The following is a 22,270-nucleotide window of genomic DNA, read 5'->3' as shown; positions in this document are numbered from 1 at the left end:
ATGACACTGTTGTTGTTCCTCTGCCATCTCTGGCTGTGTCATGATGGGACAGATGAGACTTGAAGAAATAATTCTGCTGATGCAGAAGAAGAGATCAGATGACCTGGTCCCTTTGCTCCGGGTTAGTTCTGCCAAATCCTGGGTACAGCCCCTTTGGAATGACTCCTTAATTGCTGATGTGCAGCTGGAATGCTTAATGCAGCTAGGGAGAAGTATTGCTCAGTAAGGAAGGTGACATTTTTTTCTGGACTCATTCTGGACTAGAAATGACCTATATCATTAATCCTTAGCTGTCTCCCTTTTATTACTGACTGAAGCATTCTACAGGGTGAAGGAATCCCATTTTAGGACAGGGATTCCTCTCAAACTGCTTGGCTGCTGTATGAATTTACCCTCTGTGAAGCCATGTAAAGAATTAGTTCTCTTAGCTCCAACAGCTCTGTTGGAGAGTATTTCAGAATGAGCTCCATTGTTCTTCTTGCAATTAGAAAATCAGCCTTTAATCAGGCTGGCCCAAAATTGGCCCACTCTCATACAGTTCAGAAGGAAACCCTCGGGGAAAATGAATTATCTGGTGCCAAGAACACAGTTCATGTTTGGGTAACACTCCTGCAATGCTAAGTTTTTCTTTGCATGTCCTCTAAAATATTCCAACAAAGAGAAGAAAATGTTGATCTAAATGCATCCAGGTATTAGAACCTGGGACTTTTAGGAACTAAAAGAAGATGCTTACTAATATCAGCATGAATAAGAGCAGATAAGAATTGCTGTCAAGAGCAATCTCCATCTCTACCCATCTCTGTCAGACACAGAGGCTCTCCAGGATCCAGGGGCTGGGGCCTTCATCATGCAGCAGGTTTCAGTCTGCTGGCCAGCAGAGTAATGTCATGTCTGCTGCCAGTAGCCCATCCCTTGGGAGAGGCTCTAGGCATTGTACCTTGCTGCTCTCAGTCACAGTCTCTGTGTCTTCTGAGGGCTCTGCAATCTGGAACCTGTCTTGCCTGTTGCCCAGCATTGTGGTTTTGGGGGCTTGACATCTGCCAGAGATTTACACAAACCTTTGCTTTCATTTCCAGGCCTCCCACTGAGCCGGGCCAAGGAGATGGATCATCACACCGATCCTGGTCTTACGCGTGACACAGACCTGAGGGAAGGTTTTGGAAAGGTAAGGGAGAAGGACAGGGATGAGCAGAATTCCTTTCCAGTGGCGGTTTAGTGCTTGGCCCAAAATGTCACTGAAAATCATAATCATCCTCTCCTGGGCAATGTGGATTCTCTTGGGAATATATTTGACAACTAGAGAGCAATTGCTTGGCTGTTTCCAGTGGTGTCAAGGTGCCTGGTTTGGAGATGGTGCTAAGGTCATGTCAGAAGCATTCTTTATGTGCAAAGACTGTTTTAGAGAAGTTCTGAATGACAGAATAAGCTACACATCAGTGAATGTAAGCAAAGTGCATCCTCGGAAGCAGAGAAGCAAAGATTCTAATGTTGTGTGTAAGCAAGGCTGCAAAAGAAAATGGGAGAGTTTGATTTTTCCTGGTTACCTTTCTGGCTGTATGTCACAGCCCTCTCATTCTCAAGTTTTCTGCTCATTAACAGCAGTGTTTCTGCAGCTTGTTTTCATGACTCCCCATTTTGGTCTCCTGATGTCAGAGACCAAGTCCTTCAGAGTCCTTCAGAGCTGAGTCCTTCAGAAGCCAGGAAGTGAGAAACAGCTGCAATTCCTGGCCATGAGTGTTAAGCAACAGCTAATTACCCCTCCTTGCTGGATATTGCACATGGTTTTCATTCTCCTGCCATGGCCTGTAGGAACTGAACTGCCTGCTCACTGGCCGTGTCAGCTCTTCCTCTGTCTTGGAGCACTCCTATGACCTTCATGCTTCAAGCAGGGCTTCCTGACATAGGCTGCAGTTGGAGCAGTGTAAGGTTGTGGCACAGAAATGTTCCACCTGGCTGTTTGTAATTGCCAAGGTGAGGACGGGAGACATTCCTCTGAAACTTTTGGAATGGATATGGAGCTGCATTGAAACCTATGGCACTCTGTGGACTCTGTGCTCCTGAGGAGATGTTGTGTCTGGTTGATGTGTCTCTCCTTACAGTCTATGATGCATTTCCATTGCACCTAGATCCGTGCTGCATTGTGCATGTTGGCTCAAAAGAACTTAGAGCGGAAGGATGCAGAGCTTTTGGAGAGAGAGATGAAGAAAAGGAGGCAAAGGAAAACATCCTTGCAGCCCATTCTGGAGACAGTTGAGCCCGGGGATGAAGCTGAAGCAAGTAAGTGGTGGCTACACTTGTGGTGGTCCTTTTTGACCACTTGCTTGCCCTTTGCACAGTGTTGCAGTCAGACTGGGGGACTGTTCCACTTGCATTTGAGTGGAAGCTTGCTTGGGATTTAATTCTGTTTCTGAAAGAAAAATACAGGGGCATGAAGTGTCTTGCTTGTGGCCTCAGTGAGTCAGTAACAGAATATTAGTTTCCCCCCTTCACCTCGAAAGTCTTTCAGAGTAGAAAATTCTGTCTTGCAAAGCACACTGGAACTTCAGACTCTGTCCTGGAGAGCAGTCTCCAGGCAAGGTGAGTCCAAAAGAATGCTTTTCAACCAGGGTGCAACCTGGAAGAAACAAAATGCAACTCCTTCTCATGAAAACACCAGAGATCCTTCTCCTGCCACTCCCTGCTGAGGAGCTGGTGCTGTAGAGCTGTGCTGAAGCCCCCATGCAGTGCTTCTGCTGTAGCCCCAGGAGCAAGCAGTGTTCCCGACTGAATCCTGGCCGAGGGGCTCTGCCTGCAGGGCTGTGAGCGCTGCCCGAGGGCGGCAGCAGGGCCCTCAGGAGGCAGCACTCAGCCCCAGGGCAGCACGCAAGGTTATCTGCACTTTCTCTGGTAACTTCCCCTGCCAGCCTCTGGAACAGGAAAACAAAAGCAAAGCAGTACAGGGTTTCCTTGTTTCTTAGGGGAAGCATTGCTGCAATTTGGTTTGAAGCTAGAAGAGAGTAGATTTAAAGTAGATATTAGAGATATTTTTTTTTAAAGGAAGGGGATGAAAAGCTGGAAGGGTTTGCCCAGAGAAGTTGTTGTTGGTCCATCCTTGAAGGTGTTCAAGGCCAGCTTACATGGGGCCCTGGGCAACCTGATCAGGATGAAGATGTCCCTGCTCACAGGTGTTGGACTAGATAGTGCCTAAAGGTGCCTTCCAATCCAAACTCTTCTAGGAATCTGTGATTCTTTTTCCCATATTAGTGTGCCATTGTTATACTTGAAGTTCTTTGGGATAACAAAGAGATGTTACCCAGCTCTGGCAAGTTTTCTCGCCCTTTCCATCATCACCCTGTCTAGTGCCTTCCACTTAGAAGCTCCTCTTTGGTCCCTGCAGGCTTTAGCCTACCACCTGTTGATGGCACAGCTTCTAGAGTGCAGAGAAAACAGCCTGGTAGTGCCTTGAAGAAGAAGGTCTTGAAGAAGCAGGACAATGTGTCCCTACTGCCCAATAGGCCCATCATCCATGGGGTTGGCAGCTTCCCACGCAGCTCCTCAGGTAAGCCTGCTCCATGGCAGCTTTTTCCACACAGGGTTTTCCTTGCACAAGGAGTACAAACTGCCTCCTGCCTCAGCCAGCACAGCTGGGATCTTGGGTCCATAGTCTGTCCTGAGAACGAACAGCAAAACTACTTTTGAGTTACTCCAGCTTGGTAGTGCTGGAGCAGCGGTTCTTAGAGCTCTGTTGGAAAGTTGAGCTGAATCAAGTAGTGTAAAGGCCTAAGCTCTGGCTTTTGCCCATCCTGATAGTCCAAACTACAGCACTGGTGCCAGGAGGCAGCTGTGGCTGCAGGGTGAGCTGCAGGGCAGTCTGCCAGGGTGTGCTCACTGTGCACCTGCGAGAACCACCACCATCAGTTGCTCACTCACCATCTGGCCCTCTGCCTGTGCTGCTGTCCAGTTCTGCAGCCAGCTTTTCTGCTATCCCAGCAAGGGCTGTCTCTGCAGGGCAGTCAGCAGCTTGGTGCAGTCGTGCTGCTGCTGCTCCCAGAAGTGCCCGAAGGCTCCTCGTTGCTGCCATCCCACAGCCTGCAGTGCCAAGAGGGAACAAGCAGTGCCTCCTGTGTCACCCAGCAAATACAGCGGCCCTGTGCAGCCGATGACACCAGGAGGGGCTGCCTGCTGCTCCCAGGCTGTTTGCTGCCTGCAGGAAATACACAGCAGACAGTCCCTAGTGGCTCCTGTCTCTCCTTTGTGGGCAGCCTGCCTGTGCTGTGATCCCAAGCAGGGTGAGATAAGAAGATGGCAGCTAGGAGTGATACTTCAATGCTCTTTTCTAGTGATGCTGCTTCCATGCCCAGAATTGACCAGAACTAGCCTGAGGTGGCTCTCCATTCATACTGAATCCAGATGTGTATGCCTACATACTTCTGCAGTGACATCACTGGTGTCAGTGGCTGGGGTACCTCAGGGACATCCAGATTAGCTCCTGTCTGAATATTTTTCTTGTTATGGTTCCTCCATACTTGGTGAGAATATGCAAGGTAGCACAAAAACCCTATAAAGTCTAGGGCAGTTCATCAAGATTCTGTGCAATATTTATACTCCATCATTGTAGACAGCTCAAATGCTTTCATCTACACATTAGAAAAGGAGCTTTTTAGTGCACAACATGAAATTTTTGATTGACAGTGCTTTTGATGACAAATGGGTTTCCTAAGAAATGCATTTATCATCTGATTTTCTTCATACCCTGTAAGTTTTTTTCCTTACCATAAAATTTACTTAAGGCAAACCCAGTTCAACTGATCAACAAGAGAGTGTGTCTGCCAACAATGTGGATCTGTATTTGCATATTTTTATCCTCAGAGTGCATTTGGAAACCTTTTTAATCAACTGTCTAGTCTGGAAATTACATTTTTCCACAAGAGAAAGCTTAGAACCTGCTGAGTTTGCAAACACATCCATTAGATGACAAATTTCACCTCAGCATCTTTGAAATACAGGCAGTGTGCACCTCTGAAAGAGTACAGATTGATGATGTTTGGAAAGAACAACATCCATAAAGTACTCCCTTCCCAATAGTGGGGATACTAAAATGTATGTGCACTCAGCTGCCTGCTGTCTAGAATATTTGCAGTCTGTGGGAACAGAGGCGCTGTCAGGTGGGAAGGGTCAGGTATGGCTGTTCCCTGGTAGCTGCTCCGTGGGGATTGAGCTGGGCCCAGCAGGGCTGGCCTGTTCAGGCTTGGCTTGGTGCTGTCTCCAGGCAGCTGCAGGTCTCTCCTCAGGGAGCTGCAGAGGGCCCCTGTCCTCAGGGCTGGGGAAATCAGGGTGCTGAGACAAGAGGGGCACTGAGGGGTTCCCTCCTGGGTAGCGAGTGCTGCTGCTCAGCGCTGTCTGGCAGGGAGCGGGAGCTCTGCGGGCGCAGGAACCTGCCGCTGGCCGTGGCACCTGTGGCCCTGGGGAGCTGGGGCTGCGGGGCAATTGTCAGGTTTAGCCTGGAGCTGTGCCCAGCTGGGGGGCTGGGAGGATGCAAGGAGCCCCAGGAGCCAGAGAGCAGGGAAGTCTCTGAGCCAGTGCCAGCTGGCACCACAGGGAACCCTGGCTGGGAGATGGGGCTGCAGGCCGCTCCATGGCGGGGTGCCTTGCCCGGGCCGCAGCGCCCATGGCCGACCCTCTCCTTGCAGTGACCTCGCAGACGGCCACTGGTGCCCAGTGCCGAGAGGAGCCTCTCCGTGGGCATGGGCAGAAGGACAGAGCCTCTCCAGACCCACAGCACTCCTTGCTGGAGGCACTCTCCTTGCTCAGCAGCGATGACTGGTAAGAAAGGCCTTGTTCACTCTGTGTCCCTCTTGGCATTAAGGTAGGTTAGAATTGTGTCTTGCTAGTGCCTCTGAGCCCCGAGAGCCCAGAGTGGACAAAGGGCACTCCAGAGCAGTGAGAGGATAAAGATTTGAGAGCAGCCTTTTCTTGGCCTTGCTCTGCAGCACTGCTCCAGCTGCAGCAGCTCCGTGCTGCTTCCTTGCTTTGCCTGTTGTTCCATGGAGCTGCAAAGGAAGCCTTGAGGGGATGGCAGAAGTTTTGAGTGTAGAGAGTTGGGTGCCTTGGGCCACTGGCCCAGTGGGACTGAGTAAGATTCCTCTCTGCCCCCACTGCTGACAGCAATGGCAGGTGACAGCGTCTCCCTGTGACCTCCTGCATGGGAGTCCCAGAAGCAGCTGCAGGGAGTTCCTCCAGGGACTTGTGCTGTCCAGTCCCTCAGCCTCTCATTACTCCTGAAGGGCTCATGGCAGAAGAGAAGGAAAAAGATATGAAATCCTCTAGGAATCTTGCACTTTTGGAATTCAACTTTTTCCTTCTCACTGCTTCATATGGGCCTGAGATGTTTTGTCAACACTCACCATGTGTCCCAAAATTATACACAGGCAGAAGGAGGCCCAGAGGTGATAACCCTACAAATGTTAGGTGATATTGGTTTTCTTTTTAATGTCCTTTTGATCTCTCCCTGGTAGATGCTTCATTCACACAGGGGTAAGGACTCCATTCGCACTGGGATGAGCATGAAAAATCTGCCACGATGCATCTCCTTGTGCAGTCACCTTTGTTTTGTCCTTTCTCTTCTGCTTTCTCTTCCCCATTTCTCTTGGGTGCCCTGTGAGGTGCAGAGAGCTTCTGCAGGTGTGGGGGATCCAGATGACGCTCAGGGGTGCCAGTGGGATCAGTCACCAGCCCTGTGCTGCAGCCCTGATGCCTCACATTCCTTCCTGTAGCTGAGGCCCTGCACAAAGTGCTGAGAGACAGAGTTGTTTGCACCTTTTAAATAACACGTTGCTGTTGTGGGGGTTGTTTTAGGTAGGGGGTTTTGGGAAAAGCCAGAGTTTCAACAGCTCTTGCTCAGGGGTGGAATCTTCTGGGACATCCTGCTGCTTTTTGGGGGAATATGTGAGGTGGAGTGGAGGGGGTGACAGAGAGAGGCCTAGATGGCAGAGGGGAAACTCAGCTCCAGAGTGCCAGTGCAGACTCTCAGTGCTGAACTGCCTGCTGGGGCTGGCAGAAAAGGAAAATGCCCCAATAACAGCCAGGTGGGACTGTGTCTCAGGGACAGGCACAGGGAGGTGACAAGAAACAGCAGTTTGGTCTGGTCTACAGCTTCTAGGAAGCAGTGCCAGGGGGGCATCATGTGCCAGAGATTTCAGAAAGGCTGTCTGCTTAAATGGCCACTCTGAAACCCCTCTATTCACCTCTTGGATTTGTGTAGGCTTTTGACAGCCACATCATCCTGTGGCAACCTTTTCCACAACTAAATTAAGTACTCCTGGAAAAGCACCTCCCATTGTTTGACTGAGCTGCCAGCCTGATAATCTCAGAGGGTGCTGCCTTGGTGGAGAGAAAAAATCAATCTTCTGCCTTTCAGGGAGCTGAAGGAGAAGGGACTCTACAACATCAAATACCTGGCTGGGTCCCATTCAGAGGTCCTGCTGTGTAGACTTCATGACGTTTGCTTGGCAGTTACCAGCGAGGTGAGAACATTGTTCTGAATTGTCCCACATACTTCATACATGGTGTGTAGAGTAGGTATCTGCTTGTTCGTCTCCATGTGTGCTCAGGGTCTGCCTTCATTTCTGCTTTTAGACCTTCTATTTCTAATGTCTGTCAGCTATCTGTAGGATCTGTGGGTACATGTAGCTGTATTTACTGGTAGGTCGGGTATCTGACACGTGTCTTTGAGTGTGGTGCCTTTATAATGCAATGTGCAAATGCAGAAACTGAGACACTAATGAGGTTATTTGCCAGAGTCCCAGTCTCTGCCCAAGCTGTAATTCAACACTGCAAATTGGTCTCTGGGTCTGAGCCTGTGTTTTCTGTTTCCTGGCTGAGTGCTTCAGCTGCTGGTGTTGTTTTTTGAACAGGAGCACCTGACTCTTCTATCTTTATGATTTGTGCTTTTATGATTTGAAAGCAGCCCTTGCTTCAGTTTTCTAGTCAAAGGGCTTAAAATCAAAGCTGTGAACATTTTAGAAGAGTTAAGTAGAACACTTGAATGAAATATTTTTTTTTAGGCCTGCAGTAAGCAGGTCTGAGACCAGAAATTGGTGCCAGAGTAAAAGCCTTTCTGTGCTTGTGCTCTCCTGCTCTTACTGTACTTTGATGTTCCTCTGGACACAGTGGGATGTGTTGTCATTTTCTGGGACGTCTGTTGAAGGCAACTGGTTTTCTTTTCAAGGTGATTCCTATGTTTCCCCTCATTACTTGTCCAGGTGGCCAACCTCCGTTCCAAGGTGTCCTACTCTGCAATTGTCACTCTGGGAGAGCTCTTTGCGACCTTGAAGAAGAACATGGACTCTGAGGTGGATGAGGTTGCTCGGGTCCTTCTGCAGATGGTGTCCAACTCCCCAGAATTTGTTCAGAAAGCAGCCAGTCAGACCCTGGGGATCATGGTGGACAATGTGACTCCTGCACGAGCAATGACTGCTCTCATGGATATGGGAGTCAAGTAGGTTGTTCTTCTTTTAGTGATATTCTTCACCTTCTAGTGTGTGGGAGGGAGAAGGGATGAGACAGAGAATGGGAATGGTGGGAGGGAAGGGTCCTGTATGCTGCATCTTCTGTGAACTCAGTGACTTCATTCTCCAATCAACATCATTTCTCTCTTCTTGTCACCTGTTTCTGCCCTCCTGCAGCCTATTAGTTCTCAGAATCCCAGAACTTTAGAATATGGGGAGTTGGAAGGGGCTCATCAGGACCATTGAGTCCACTCCTGGCCTTGCACAGAACAGCCCAAGGGTCACACCAAGTGCCTGAGATTGTTGTCCAAATGTTTCTTCAACTCTGTCAGGCTTGGTGCTGTGACCACTGCCATGGGGAGCCTGTTCCAGTGCCCAACCACCCTCTGCGTGAAAAACCTTTTTCCTGATACCCAGATGAAAGCTCCTCTGACTCAGCTTCCTGCTGCTTCCTGGAGTTCTCCCAGGCTGTCAGATTTTCCTAGCTGTGGTGACTGGTGGGGAAGTGAAAGTGCCTGCAAAGCCTGAGGATAGAGCCTTGTGCTTTTGTGGCAAGAGGGACAATTGCAATTGCAGCTGTGAGTGCTGTTTGGTATTTCACAGCACTAACCACAGAGGCCCTGGGAAAACCATGTCTCCTCATGATGCCATTAGCTTGAGAAAGGAGGAGGGTACTTGCTGGGGCGTGGAGCACATGGGGGACAATCTGCTGGGTGTGGCACAGCCTGCACAGCAGGTGCAGTTCCTGCCAAAAGGACTCTTGTATGACTGTCCTGGCCATAGAACTCTACCTTCTATTCAAACTCATGTTTCATGTTAGCCTTGGGATGATGAATCACTTTAAAGGCACCTTCACAGCCTGACTGCCATGGAACAGTTGAAGCACATGCTGCCTTAAATGTTGGTGCTGGGCCTGATAGTTCCCAAGAGACACTCTCTAGAACAGGACAGCCTGGCTAAACTGCCTGTCCCTCCTTTCCTCAGCTTTGGAATAGGGTAAAACATTCAGATGTATCCGTTGCCAAGCCTCATAGAAGAAACAGGCTGCATTGCTGGATATTCTGAAACTTCATGGCCCACAACATGTTTTCCCTGCATTTGTTTCTTCCCAGAGGTCTGCAGATTTGGGGATCATGGGTGGAAAGAGCCTCAATCCTGCTGCAGCTCTGTGTACTGGCTGCCCTCTGATGGGTCAGCATGAATTGTCCTTAATTTCTAAATCATTCATATGTAATCTATTTCCTTAATCTTTCTCAGAGTAAATACTGTGAAAGGAGCTGAGTATCAGAGAGTGCAGGGAGACTGAATTCCTCCCTCTGCCTTGCAGGCAGTCCTTCTGTAGAATGCTAGCTTTGTGTTTACCTGAGTTCAGAACCTTCTAGCGGTGTCTAAAGTTGCAGGGAGAAGCCAGGCCTCCTTCCCCCAGCAAGGACAGGGAGCAGGCTCTGGCCAAGGCCTGTGCTGCTGCTGCTCCTTCTCCCTGTGCCCCAGGGTTTGCTCTCTCCTTCCCAGGAGCCGTCACGCCCAGGTGCGGAAGTGTGGGGCCGAGCTCCTCCTGTCCCTGATGGAGAGAATTGGAGTCACAAAGCTGGCAGGCACAGCCAGGGCTGAGAGGCTGGCACACGTGGCAGGGAAGCTTGCTCAGGACTGTCACCAGGACACAAGGTAATGATCTTCATTTCACCTCCTAAAACAGGAAAAGCCTTTTGTGCCTGGCTATAAAGGTAAAACCCCATAAGAGTGGAAACTAAGGGAAATATGAAGTTCCCTCACTGTGTGAATAAGGGTCATAGAAGCCTGGAATATGCTGAGTTGGAAGGGACCCATCAGGGTCATCGAGTCCATCTCCCGGCCATGTGCAGTGACCCCAAGAGTCACTGCATGTGCTTGAGAGCATTGTCCAAAGGCTTCTGGAGCTCTGTCAGCCTTGGTGCTGTGACCATTGCTCTGGCTTGCCTGGGCAAATGACTGTACTGGGTAACCTGAGGTTGGCCAGCAGAAATGAGCATTGCCAACTTCCTGTGGCTTGAAGGATTCTTTACTGAGATCAAAAGAGCTCAGATGAGCCAGTCCAACAGTTTTCTTTGGCCTTGGGTGCACAACACAAAGCCAAAGTGTTGGCTAATATTTATCACTGAAGGATCCCAAACATCCATTTCTCCTTAACTTCAGACTTTCTTAGAAATATTTCAGGGGTCTTTAGCCAACATATTCAGTCTTTCTGAACTTGGTCTGCAGATTTCTAGAATGCTGTTTTCTGTGGCTCAATGACCTCCAAATTTCTTCTTGAAGAAAACTGTGATTTCCTAGTGGCAAAATCAACCCAAACCACCAAAGTCCCCTTACTCTGATGATGAAATTCCCATTAATAGCTGCCAAGAACACCAGAGCAACTAACTGCCCCTGTGCATACATAAAGTATAGAATAATCAATAGGATGCATGAGGTGTTTTGTCCTGGCTTCCCCGCCAGTTAAAGAAAGGCAAATTATTGTGCAATGGCAGCAAGACATTGCTAATAGGCTCTGACAACAAAGCAGATGTGTTTTGCTTGTTCTCTGGGATCCTTTGATCCCACAGAAGCACATCCACAGTTTCAGAGTGAAATGGTATTTTTCTGTTGCCCCACATTCTCCTCTTGCCTCCTGTGTTCATCTGACAGCACTGTGCAGTATCAACTGGAGGTAAATCTCCCTCTTTGCTGAGTAGGTAATGCCTTCTTGTGCAAGGATTGCACATGATGAATTTAAGGTATAAGCCTCTTCTGTTCACACTCTTCCTTTCTTTGTTCACTTTTCTTTCCTTTCCTCCCTCCCTCCCTTCCTTCCTTAGGCATTATGGACAGGAGATGGTGAAGATGTTGCTCAATCATCAAAAATTTAAAATGCTTTTGGAACGATCTCTTTCCACCAGTGACCTGGAAGATATTCTGACAAGAATGAAGAAGAAAGTAAGTGCTTGGCGGGAGAAATGTCTCCTTTGTGCAAGTATTGCCACTGCTAATATGAGATCAAACATCCCCAATCTGTCTTGATCTCATTCCTCTACTACTGAATCATTTTTCTCCTGGGAATGAGCTGTTAATCCTCAGCCTGTTCATCTGCAGACCACAAAGAAATTGATGTTATTAGGGAAAAAGTGGGGTTTGAATATTTTCAATATCATTCACAAAGAAGAAAGGGAAAGAGAGCAAATGGGTTTACATTTAAGTGTAAGCCCCCACCATGCTCTCCCTCCTCTGCCCAGTAAAGCAATTAAGTGAGAATAGTGCTTCTGAAGAGAACAGAGTCTTTGCAAAAGATACTGGAAGTAGTAGTACTAAAAATTTCCAAATTTACAAAAGATGGCCAAGTCAATCCTAGTTACTACAATTACAGTCTTTTGGGAATACTGCCCTGCTGTCAAGCTCTGTGGAACTGGAAAAATCTTGGTGAATTCAGCAGCATCCAGTGGAAACCCCTTTGTTTTTGTTTTTTTTTTTTTTTTTGGGGGGGGGCGGGGATTTTATTTTTTTAATCGACATTACAGAAGGGAGCATGCCTTTGTTCAGGCACAGGGAGAGTGAGTGTTGAACCAAATCCTTCCAACACAATGGGCCAACCCCCAAAGAGTCCAGATTTTTCTGTTGCTTCTGTTGTTTACGAACACTCATTGCCTGCCAGTTTGCATTATTCCCATTTATGCTGAAGACTAATGAATTTGGGATTTTAGACTGCTGCTCAGTCTGGTAGCACCCATAACCTGCCTTGGGCTATTGAAAACAAAGAGTTGGCATCACTGAATCCCTGAGCTGTTTCCATCTGTAAGTTAGGAAATGTTTCCCTAAGCCTTGGTAGCAGTGATCCTGGTTCTAACTTGTGTTTTAAACAGGGAATTTCCTATTTTATTCTCTAAAGATTGATGGGGTTTCTCTATGTGTTTGTAGGGGATGGAAAACCAGAAGGCTGAACGCCCATCTGTCAAGGAGCTGGTGAAGAAGAGGAACGATGGCTCCAAGAAGCCCCAGGCCACATTGTCTTCTAGCAAACGGTACTGAGCACTTTATTCAGATGTGACAAAGCACATGACAAGCTTTACATGTCTCTTCCTTGGGAAAATCTTTCTGGCAGAGATGGCCAGTGCCACAGATTGTTCTCTTTCCCTACAAATGCTCTATGATAAAAAAAATGTCTACTTCTGCATTACACTGAACACAACTTCTTTGGAGGGGTTTTCACAACTGAGAGACAAAAAGACCCCATTGGTTGCAGCTCAGACGATCCAGTGCAGTGGCAAGGGCAGTGGTATGGAGGCTGTGACAGGGCCAAGTTTCTGCTGCCTGACTTGGGACAAGGAAATTCAACCAGGGCTTTTTTTTCATCTGAGTGGAGTCTTTTCCTGATGGGTGTTTTGATGAGAAGTCTCAGTCTAGAAGCAGGATGCCATTCCACAAAGATGCAGTTCTCATGCATGTGGTTTGGCCTGGCTGAATCATGGTTTTCTTACCCTGAAACAGTATCAAGTTTGAGTAGTAAGTAGCAATGCAATTCCTGATCAACTTCAGGCAACAGGTGTCTCAATGTGGACTTTTTGTCTTGATATTCCTGTCCTTCATCTGATTTGCTTGATGGAGACAGCATGTTTGGTTTATTTCATCCTGTGCTGCAATCAGCATTTAAGACAGGAATTTGGTCCTTGCTGTCTCTTCACGGCAGTTGCAGAGCTACTTGTACCTGTTCTCCTCTGATCACAGAGGGGATTTATTTAGCTCTGTCACGCTCAGCAGTGGCAGGAAAGTGACCACATGCCTCAGTAGCATAGCTAGCATCTTTCCATGCTCATGGAAGAGACAGCTTGATCCAGGAGAATTGTTCCCAGTGGGGTTAAGCTGTGGATCTAGTCTCTAGGGAAGCAAATGAAATGTGAGTGTAGGTCTGGGGTGTCTGGCTTTTGTTTTTATCTCTGTTACTGGTTTTCTGAATCCTTCACATATGGCCCTGTTCATCTGTTCAGATGCATCTGAGCTATTTTTGCAGATTGTCATGCCTGGTTGTAGAGACACTTCTCCAGAGTGATGAGTTTCCATATTATAAGACACACACATCCCATATGAGGAGCCACTTAAACTTGGAAGTAGTGTGTCTCTTTCTCCACAAAGCAATGTGACCTGTGTGCCTTGGCAGCCATCTGAAGATAGATCAGATGCATCTCATCCTTGCTTTTCCTGAGTGAGCACTGGTGAGAACGTTCCTTGCAGATTGTCTCCCAAAATGATTGTCATTAGGTCCACATTGTTTTTCAGAGCCTCATGACTTTCCAGCTTGAAATCACATAATGAGGAAAGCTCCTGAAAATGTTTTTCTCACAATTAACTGAAGGTATTATCACCAACAGGTCCTCATTTGGTTTTATTTTCCAGAGTGAAATCTACCTCTGATGGATGCCTCCTACACCGTGCACAAGCCCAGGTCACGTTACCTCCGGTTGAGGAAGAAACGGAGCTGCTCCAGAAGCTTTACAATCTCCTGGAGGCCAAGGGGTTTCAGACGCGCATGGAAGGAGTGTCACTCCTCCAAGACCTGTGCAAAACCAGCCCCCAGCTCATCTCCACTAACATTGTCCAAGTATGTAGGGTATCTTCATTGCTCCTTTCCTTTAGCTCCTTTCCTAAGCCTGTAGCAGTAAAGTTAATTCAGTGTGTCTTGGCATTCCATCCTGGCTGTTTGGGACATGCTGGTCCCTCTTACCCAGACAAATTTAATGCAGGTCCAGGCTTCAGGACAAGTTATTTCAGTCCAGCTGTATACGTCTGCCAGGTGCCTATTGATGCTGTTCATCAGATGATGACAGAATTTTCTGCTGGTGTGACTGCTGCTCTCTCCTACTCCCTGTTGGGTTAAGTGAAGGCAATCCAGCCACTGAAAACATGGCAATTATTCTCTAGACCAAAAATGGGTTTACCTAGGGAAGAGAAGATCAGACTGGGATGGTTTAAACCCAGGTTTTTTTTAAGAATACTTCCATATACTCCATCTAGTCTTGCACAGGCACAACTCTGGCTCTCATTTCCATCCTTGTTCCTATTCCTCTTGGTAAAGACAGTTCTCACCCTTCTTGGGGGGTCTTTTTTTCTCTTTGGAAAAGGAGGAAAACAGCTAAGGACTCATCTCTGCCTTCTCATCCCAGTAGCTGCTTTTCCCCTTTCTCCAAGAAAAGGTGCCTGATGATGTGTCTGTCAAGGGACTGAACCTGCTCTAATGAGGGCTGTACAGCTCATTAAATTCCAGAAGTCTACCTGTTACTTAGAGAAATGGTCTGCGTCCTGGAAGAGTTGATCAGAGTCCTGCACTTCTCCAGATACTGCCGCTGAGACAAACAAAAGAAAACTTAGATCTCCTCCAGCCGTAGTTTTGGCAAAATCCTAATTGCCCTCAGTACTTGAGGCAACTGTGTAGAAAACCGGGCATTGTAAACATCTGCTTCCATACTTCTAAAGCAAAGGTAGTCTTTAGCATGAATAAATGGAATGGATTTAATGATTTCTAGATGGAGAGAAATACCATAGGAACTATTCTGTCCCCAACCAAACCTCTTAAAAACAGAAGAAAATCTTTCTAGCAGCATGAGGTTGCGCCACCATTCCAGTGAGTGGCCCACAGGAAAACAGTGAAATTGTGCAAGCAAGTGCTGACCTGGCAGAAAGGATCACTCTCATCTTTTACATTGCTGACTGCTACATCCACTCTTCAAACAAGTACATGTGAATCCAGCTTTCATGTTCTTTGTTCTCTTCACAGATTTTTGATTACTTTGTCCTGAGAATATCTGACAGCCACAAGAAAGTGAAGCAGAAGGCACTGGACGTGCTGGCTGAAATCACAGGTGTCCTGAAAGATGCCTTGAACCCGGTGATCATTGGTTTGGTGGAAGGAATAACGAAGAACCTGAACTCCAAGGACCCCAGGGTTCGTGCCGCAGCTGTGAAAGCGCTGGAAGAATCCATTGCTCATTTAGGTAAGGCTGAGCCCTGGCATGGACTCTCCTCACCTGTGTCTCTGTCTCTCCGACACAAGAGAGTGCTGAGTGCCTTGATAGCTGCTGTTGTCTGTGGAAAGCTCCAGCTGGCATCCCCCAGAAGCTGTGCAGGTGCAGTCCTTATGCACCAGTCCCCCAACAGGCTTGAACGTGATCAGCATTTCCCAAAAGTCCCAGGAGCCCTTGGCTCTGTGCTGCCTGTCTGAAGAGCAAGTCCCAGACTACAGCTTTGCTACAGTTCAGAGGCAAAGGGGGTTTGGAGTTTGATTGGGCCCCGTTTGACTTCCCAAATGAATAGCTTTGCTCTTGGCATGAAGGGAGACTGACCCATCAGAGCTCCTGCAGAGCAGCCACCAGGAATGCTCTACATGATAGGCATTAGCTGCCTATTTACCCCTTTTCTTCTTTGTCTTCTATTTTCAAAGGGGAACTTAGGATTCCCCAAGTTCATTTCTTTATAACAAACAGGTATAAACCCCGCTGTCAATGATGCCCTGTTCCACATGTTGTTTTGCATGGGGCAAGATGTCTACAGCAGTTAACTACATAGGCAAGGGCTGCTCTCAATTCTTTTGCCACACAGATTTATGTCAGCTCTGAAAATGCCACACTGGGGAAATATGCCTGAAAATAGGAGTGTTGAAGAGGCAGGTGTTCAAGGGGAGTTGCCACTTTCTCCTCCTCAGCTGCTCTGTGAATTCAGGAACTGCCTGACTTGGTGCCTTTCTGTGTCCCAAGTATGGGGTTCTTCCTTTTTGCTCTGGGATGCAAAACCATTTCACTACTTACATGTGACTGAACTCTTGAGGTCCCTGATGGGAAATGTTTTAACATAGCTCCTGATACAGAAGACAACTTTGCATTTACAAATGTGAAAGGAGAGCTTTTCTTTTGCAATTTAAAACCCTGCCAAGCAGGCTGGAAGGAAAGAAGACAGGATTCAAGAATCAGTAGAAATGTACTTTATTTTATAGAATGGGGTTGCCCCTGCCCTTTCGCTCTGCACTGTCTCCTATGGCCTCAGAAAAGTGAGCAGAAACATGTGTTTCACTTGTAGATAAAGTATCACTGCTGAAAGAGTTCAGCTACCAGTGGAATCACCTGAGTGGCCAAGCTCTGCTGGATGTCACGGAGTGTATCACAGGTATGGCCTCCCCTTCTAGGCCAAGAGGTCTTCCCAGGGAGTATTTACAGGCAATGCCTGTGAACAGACAGCAGAGTAGCTCCTCCAAACCAGGAGGTGCTGAGCTTGTCCCTCCTGCCCAGTGCCCAAGGCAGGTGTATTTGGCAGGTTTCCCTGGCTGCTGCAGAGCTGTGCAGCACCTGAGATGGGGGCAGAGCTCGGCCTCGGGGCTGAGCTCCCACTGGGGCATCTCAGAACCCAGCTCCAGGAAAGGGAGGGGCTCAAAATACCCCAGCTGGCTCCTCTCTTGGAAGCTCAGGGACATCTGTCATCTTTTAGGGAAAATGGTGGCAAATGCTGTTTCAGGGGACCAGTTTGTTTTGTCCTCACAGAACTCTTGTTTTTCTCTTGGAAAGCTTTGAGGCTGAACTGTGCAGAGCCTGGGGTCACAGCTTAGGTCAGAACTCAACAGACGTATTAGAGGCAGGGATTTAGTGCAAGGCAGCCTTTGGGGGCAGAGGGGCAGAAGCAGAGTGCTGAGGCTCCCTGCCTGTGCTGTCAAAGTGGCGCTGGACTGAGCATTTCAGGGTGTGCAAACACTGTCTGCCTGTGTCAGCACTGTCCCAAATGTTACAAATGCAGCTGATAATTGATTCCTCAGAGGTGCTTGCTATGTCAGCAATAGCCAAGGAATGGGAAAATGATCATCTCAATACGTAGTAGAGCAGACGATTGATAGCCTTGCTTTATCTGGGGCTAAAGCCACTGCTAATTAGGCCAATATCTTTGAATGCAAGGTTTAATACACTTTGTGTCTTCATTAGGAATCTCAAAAGGGCATGTTCAGCGATTGGGAATGTCAAAGGCCCTTTAAAGAGCTTTGAAAAAAGTAGATCTCCAGCAACAGGGAATTTAGTTTTACAGATCTTTTGATCTCTTTTTCAAATAAAGGAATGAAACATAAATTAGGACTACTTTAGAAAAAGTAGATGTTCTCTCTGAGATTCAGTAGGAAGAGACAGCTGTTCCTTACCTTCAATAGTCACCAATGTCTTTAATTGTATTTAAACTCAAATGAATTCCCATGTTAAAATGGGTATCATAACCCTTTTCCTGCTTAGCACAATTGGGGTTTGGGTACTTTCAGGAGCTGTTTTAATATTGATGACTGCCAGTGGATTAAAAGCATAGAGAAAATGAAGTCTCTTCCACCACAGAATAATAAATGGCTACTAGATAACATTTTGCCTGATCAGAAAATAAGAATGGTCTCCAGAGCTTTTCAGGATTTGATCTTTCAGCCAAATCTGCCATGCAAGGAGCCTGTTGGTAGTAAATTTTTGTCTGTGTTTGACATAGTTTGGTTCAGAAAATGAGCAGAGAGCAGTTTTCAGAGACAATATGAGAAAATACTTGTGTTTTGGATGAATTTCAGTCCCTTGTGTAGCATTTTGCTCTCTCTATGCCCCTACTTCAGTGGACATTATAAGAAAAAATGCCATTAACATTGGGAGGGGAAATGGCATTAAAATGTGGAGGTGCTCAAATGCCATAGCAATGGGGTCTGGCTAATTCTCTAAGACACCCTGAGGTTTGAAACAGCTGCTTGTTGGAAGCCCCAGAAGCATTCTGCCAAAGACACCAGCTAGTCACTGATGTTTCCAATCCAACTGTCAAGCAGCAGCCGTCTCTGGTAGGCTAGAGTTTTGAGGTGTATTCTAATCCTGCCCTTTGCAGTGTGCCACTGAGCAAAGGGAAGAGCCAGATTAAACATGTGGCACTTGACATCAAAGTTATGAAAATGGAATCATCCCTTTTGTTAGAAATCCCTCCATTTCTTCTCTATGGTGCATTTCCAAATCTTCAGTGTGGGTTTAGACAACTTCTTAATGGAAATAAAAAGCAACTGGACATTTCATTCATTGCTCATGCAGAAAGTGATTGTGCAATAATTTAGTAAAGGTACAAAGTCTGCCACAGGGACAAGGCTGTGGTTGGAGAAATTAGTCCTGAGGGGTTGGTGGTTCTGTTTCCAGGATGATCAGCTGCTTTGCCCGTTTCTGGATCATGGGGCTCTGTGCTATTTTGCTGATCTTAGCCAGAAGGCTTCCAGTTAGCAAAAGCAGAGGTAGACCCCTGTTTGCATTGAGGCTGGTGGCTGAGAAGCTGTGTCTCTCTCCCGGCAGTGCTTGTGGAGTGGGTTTATGCCAGGAGCCCTGAAGTGGTCCAGCACGACGCCCTGCCCGTGCTCTGGTCCTTCCTGGAGAACAAGGCGCTGCCGGTGCGAAGCGCCAATGTCCGCACTGTGGCCACCAAGCTTGCCTCTGCCCTCCACAAGGTGATGGGCACCAAGCTGAAGAGATGTGCTGCCAGCCAGCCTCCACATGTGCGGGAAAACCTCTCCAAAATGTTGGGCTGGTGAAGGCATGATGTTCTCCAGAGAGATGACAACGTGCTGAGTTGGACACCTCCAGATCTGCCTTGTTAGCTGTGCCAAAAGAGACCAAATGCTAAGGAAGGGTGTGCACCTGCCCCCTCTCTCTCCATCGCCCTTCCTAGTCATGGCATGGGGGGCCTGAAGCAACTCCAGACTGAGGACAAGGTGAAGGCTGATCATGGCTCAGCCTCACACAGAGGTGAGGGGGAGCTGGGCCAATCTCTGGTGGGAGGAAGGGTCTTGTGGCAGCCCAGAGAGCCTGTGCACATTGCCAGGGAACAGCTGTGCCCTGCATGTGGCCCTGCAATGAGCTGTGCTGCTGCCAGTGCCTGTGGAGCTGGAGGGCTGCTCAGCTGTGGGGCAGGCAGAGGAGCAGGAAGGTGCATGTGCAGCTGAGCCATTGCTGGAGAGCACAGGGCTCTGGGCTCCCTGCTGTCCCAGGGCAGCCCAGAGGCCAGGGTGCTCCTGTGGCATTCCTGTGGAAGTGGGCCAGGGTTTTACCTTGTCCTGCCTCAAGTGCCTGCCAGCAAGAGCATGTTTCCCTGTGCAGCTCTTTAGAAGTTTGCAGGAAGTCTGTCCCATGAGATATGGAGCTTTAGCTGCTTTAGGTTTGCATTGTGGCCCCTGTTAAAATTTGTGTCTCCATTTTGCAGATCTGACTGGTTACAGTCTTACTGAGAAGGTTCCTCTGGACAATTCCCATGGTGCCTTACCCACAAAGTCCTTGCCTGCTGTACAGAAGAGCTCTCTTTTCTCCAAGTTCAGGAAGAAGCTGCTGCCTGTATGAAGATTGTTTGAAGAATAGGATTTATATGTTAGGTTTTGTAGTAGATGTACATATGTTCTGATCCTTAGATGTAGTTTTGAATAAATGTGTTTTGATTGTACCTTTACATCTTGATTACCTATTTTTAATTGTATATATTTTATACTGATGATGAAAAAAAAGTAAATAAATAAATTAAATTTAAATAAACCAGGAGAAGAATGTGAGACCAGGTCCTGCTAGCCTAGAGATGGTGGGAGTGCAGCTCACTCAATGTGCCAGTGTCTCACCACATCCTTTCCTCCTCACTGGGCCTCTCCTCTTCCTCTTTGGCCATGTTTTCTTGGTGTCATTTGTGCTGCTCTTTGCTACTTGGCATTACGACAGGGCCACCTGTTGACTTGTTTGGGGGACAATGGATCCAAAAGATCCTGTATAGTCAAAAGCTTTCTACATAGGTGTGTTCTGTGCTCAGAAAAGGCCTGAGCAAAGAAACAAAGAGAAATGTGCCCAAACCCCAAAGTTTTGCTCCTTTGCAATCTCACACAGATCTGGCTCACAGGTGTCTTCAATCACAATTTCATAGGTAAGAAGAATTCGTGTCTTTCACTGGGAAAAGATGCACTGATTTGGAAAAACCGTCTGTATGTATATTTACCCAGGACAGCAGCCCAGCTGTGTTGTTTGCACCTTGTTTGCAGAAGGATGAGTGCACTGGGAGGCCAATAACAAGTGACAAGGGTTCCTCAAATCTGTACTGCAGCCTGGGTGCCATTCAGCCCAGAGCTAGGGGACAATTTGTTCATCATGGAACAGTGTTTGCCACTGAAATGAATTCCTGCACAGCTGGAAGAAGCAATTCTGGATGCAGCTCCAGCTGTGGGTGGGCTGCATGATCATTGACAACGCTGCCTTTCCAGAAATTATTCCGCAGTTTCCTTTTATAGGCATTTGAAGCTTTTGAACTTCACATTTCACTTTGCTTTGCCTTAGGGAAAAACACTTCTAGGCCCAGTGCAAAATGTAACCTTTTGCCAGCAAAGTTCTCATGGTTGCCAGCTTCTGATGTTACAGAAGAAACGGCATGGGATTGTGTTAATTAGGTCTTCTGAAAGAAAAATTCTATGTCACCTGGCTGCATGTGTTTGCTTAGCTATGGGTCTAGTCCTGGCCTAGTAAAGCCAGGGCAGGGTGGCATGTTGCAGGGAAAACTAGCCCGTGAGCTGCTGGGGTTGCCATCACCAGCAGAGTGAATGTGGCCTTTGGGGATTTCTCTGGAGACAAAATTAGGGACCTACTCCATGCCACAATATTCTCTTACATCTTTCTAAAATATCCTAGAAAAGGCAGTGAAACTTCACATCTCCTTGCACAGCCACTGTTTGAATTGGGGCATTTTTGTCCCTCCTCAAGTCATTGCTCTTGCACACCAGAAACATGAACATCCACCAACAGGAATGATGCACGGTCCTCCTGCTGCTGCTTCAGAGCACTGGGAAGTGCAGACCTGGGTATGACCACCATGAACACTCAATTAGCATTTCATGCTCCTCCAAGCTATCCAGATCTCAGGGCTTTTTGTTTCAAAGCAGCCACTGTACTGGCTCTAGGGAAGAACAGGAAATGGGAAGCAGCAACTGCCAGCCTTGCAAGGGTGTAGGGGAAGACCGCAAGTGTCTGCCTCAAAAGATGAATGGGAAGGGTGTCATTGCCAAAGCAAAAGCCTCATTAGGATAGCAGGATCAGGTCTTTACTGCATGCTTGCATGAAGATCATTTGGGACCTCCTTTTTGCATCTCATGCAGAAAAGGAGCTCTTAATAATACCATGCTACTTAAAAGCACATAGGGATGTAGCTCTGTAGTGGTTCTCAGTGAAGCAGTCTGTCTGCTTTGTCACTGCCAGCCCTGGTGAGCCTGCGAGGGATCCTAGTGTATCCCATGCCTGCTTTGCCTCCAAGCAAAGCTTGCGTTTCCTTATTAGTGTGGAGTAAATAGAAGAGTAATAAAATGGACAATTAAACTGACCACTTTGGAGGATATGCTCATGCTTTCACATGTCAGTTCTGTACCTCATGCTCCCGAGGCTTGTTACTCATTATGGAATATTTTAATAAAAAACCTCAGTTCTCCTGTTGCATCTGAATAAAATTGCATAAAATCACAGAGAATTCTGCTGGCAGGAACAAGACAAGAGCCTTCCAACACTTGCAGCAGTCCTGGATTTCTGCAGCGCATTGTGAAAAGCTGCTGTAGACTGAGTGTTTGGAGTTGGTTTGGGCCTTTTTGAAAGAGATGTGGAACAGAGTGCAGGGCTCTCCTAGCAGAAAACTGTTTGTCCAAGCCCAGGGACATGGTGCTGGCAGAAGTGGAACAGCCCCGCTCCCAGCCCAAGAGTCTGTGAGCTGAGCCACGCCAGGGAGAAAACGCACTGAGGGGCTCCAGC

The 22,270-nt window shown here is 47.5% G+C and overlaps 2 protein-coding genes across 2 annotated transcripts; both read left to right on the top strand.

Moving 5' to 3' along the window:
- The first annotated feature begins 5,614 nt into the window (after positions 1-5,614).
- Positions 5,615-8,524, top strand: LOC135278309 (TOG array regulator of axonemal microtubules protein 2-like). Its single transcript, XM_064384864.1, has 3 exons — positions 5,615-5,802; positions 7,397-7,502; positions 8,241-8,524. Exons 1-3 carry the CDS (start codon positions 5,615-5,617, stop codon positions 8,478-8,480), a joined length of 534 nt encoding a protein of 177 aa, XP_064240934.1. The 3' UTR covers positions 8,481-8,524.
- Positions 8,525-11,148: 2,624 nt separating this feature from the next.
- Positions 11,149-18,754, top strand: LOC135278368 (TOG array regulator of axonemal microtubules protein 2-like). Its single transcript, XM_064384916.1, has 5 exons — positions 11,149-11,435; positions 12,411-12,514; positions 13,884-14,088; positions 15,262-15,478; positions 16,557-18,754. The coding sequence occupies exons 1-5, from the start codon at positions 11,223-11,225 to the stop codon at positions 17,042-17,044; spliced, it is 1,227 nt and encodes a 408-aa protein (XP_064240986.1). The 5' UTR covers positions 11,149-11,222; the 3' UTR covers positions 17,045-18,754.
- Positions 18,755-22,270: the final 3,516 nt, after the last annotated feature.

This window comes from Passer domesticus, chromosome 11, assembly GCF_036417665.1.
Source record: "Passer domesticus isolate bPasDom1 chromosome 11, bPasDom1.hap1, whole genome shotgun sequence".
Lineage (NCBI taxonomy): Eukaryota > Metazoa > Chordata > Aves > Passeriformes > Passeridae > Passer > Passer domesticus.
Note: the sequence above shows the minus strand (reverse complement) of the source record. Positions and strands in the feature narration are given on the sequence as shown.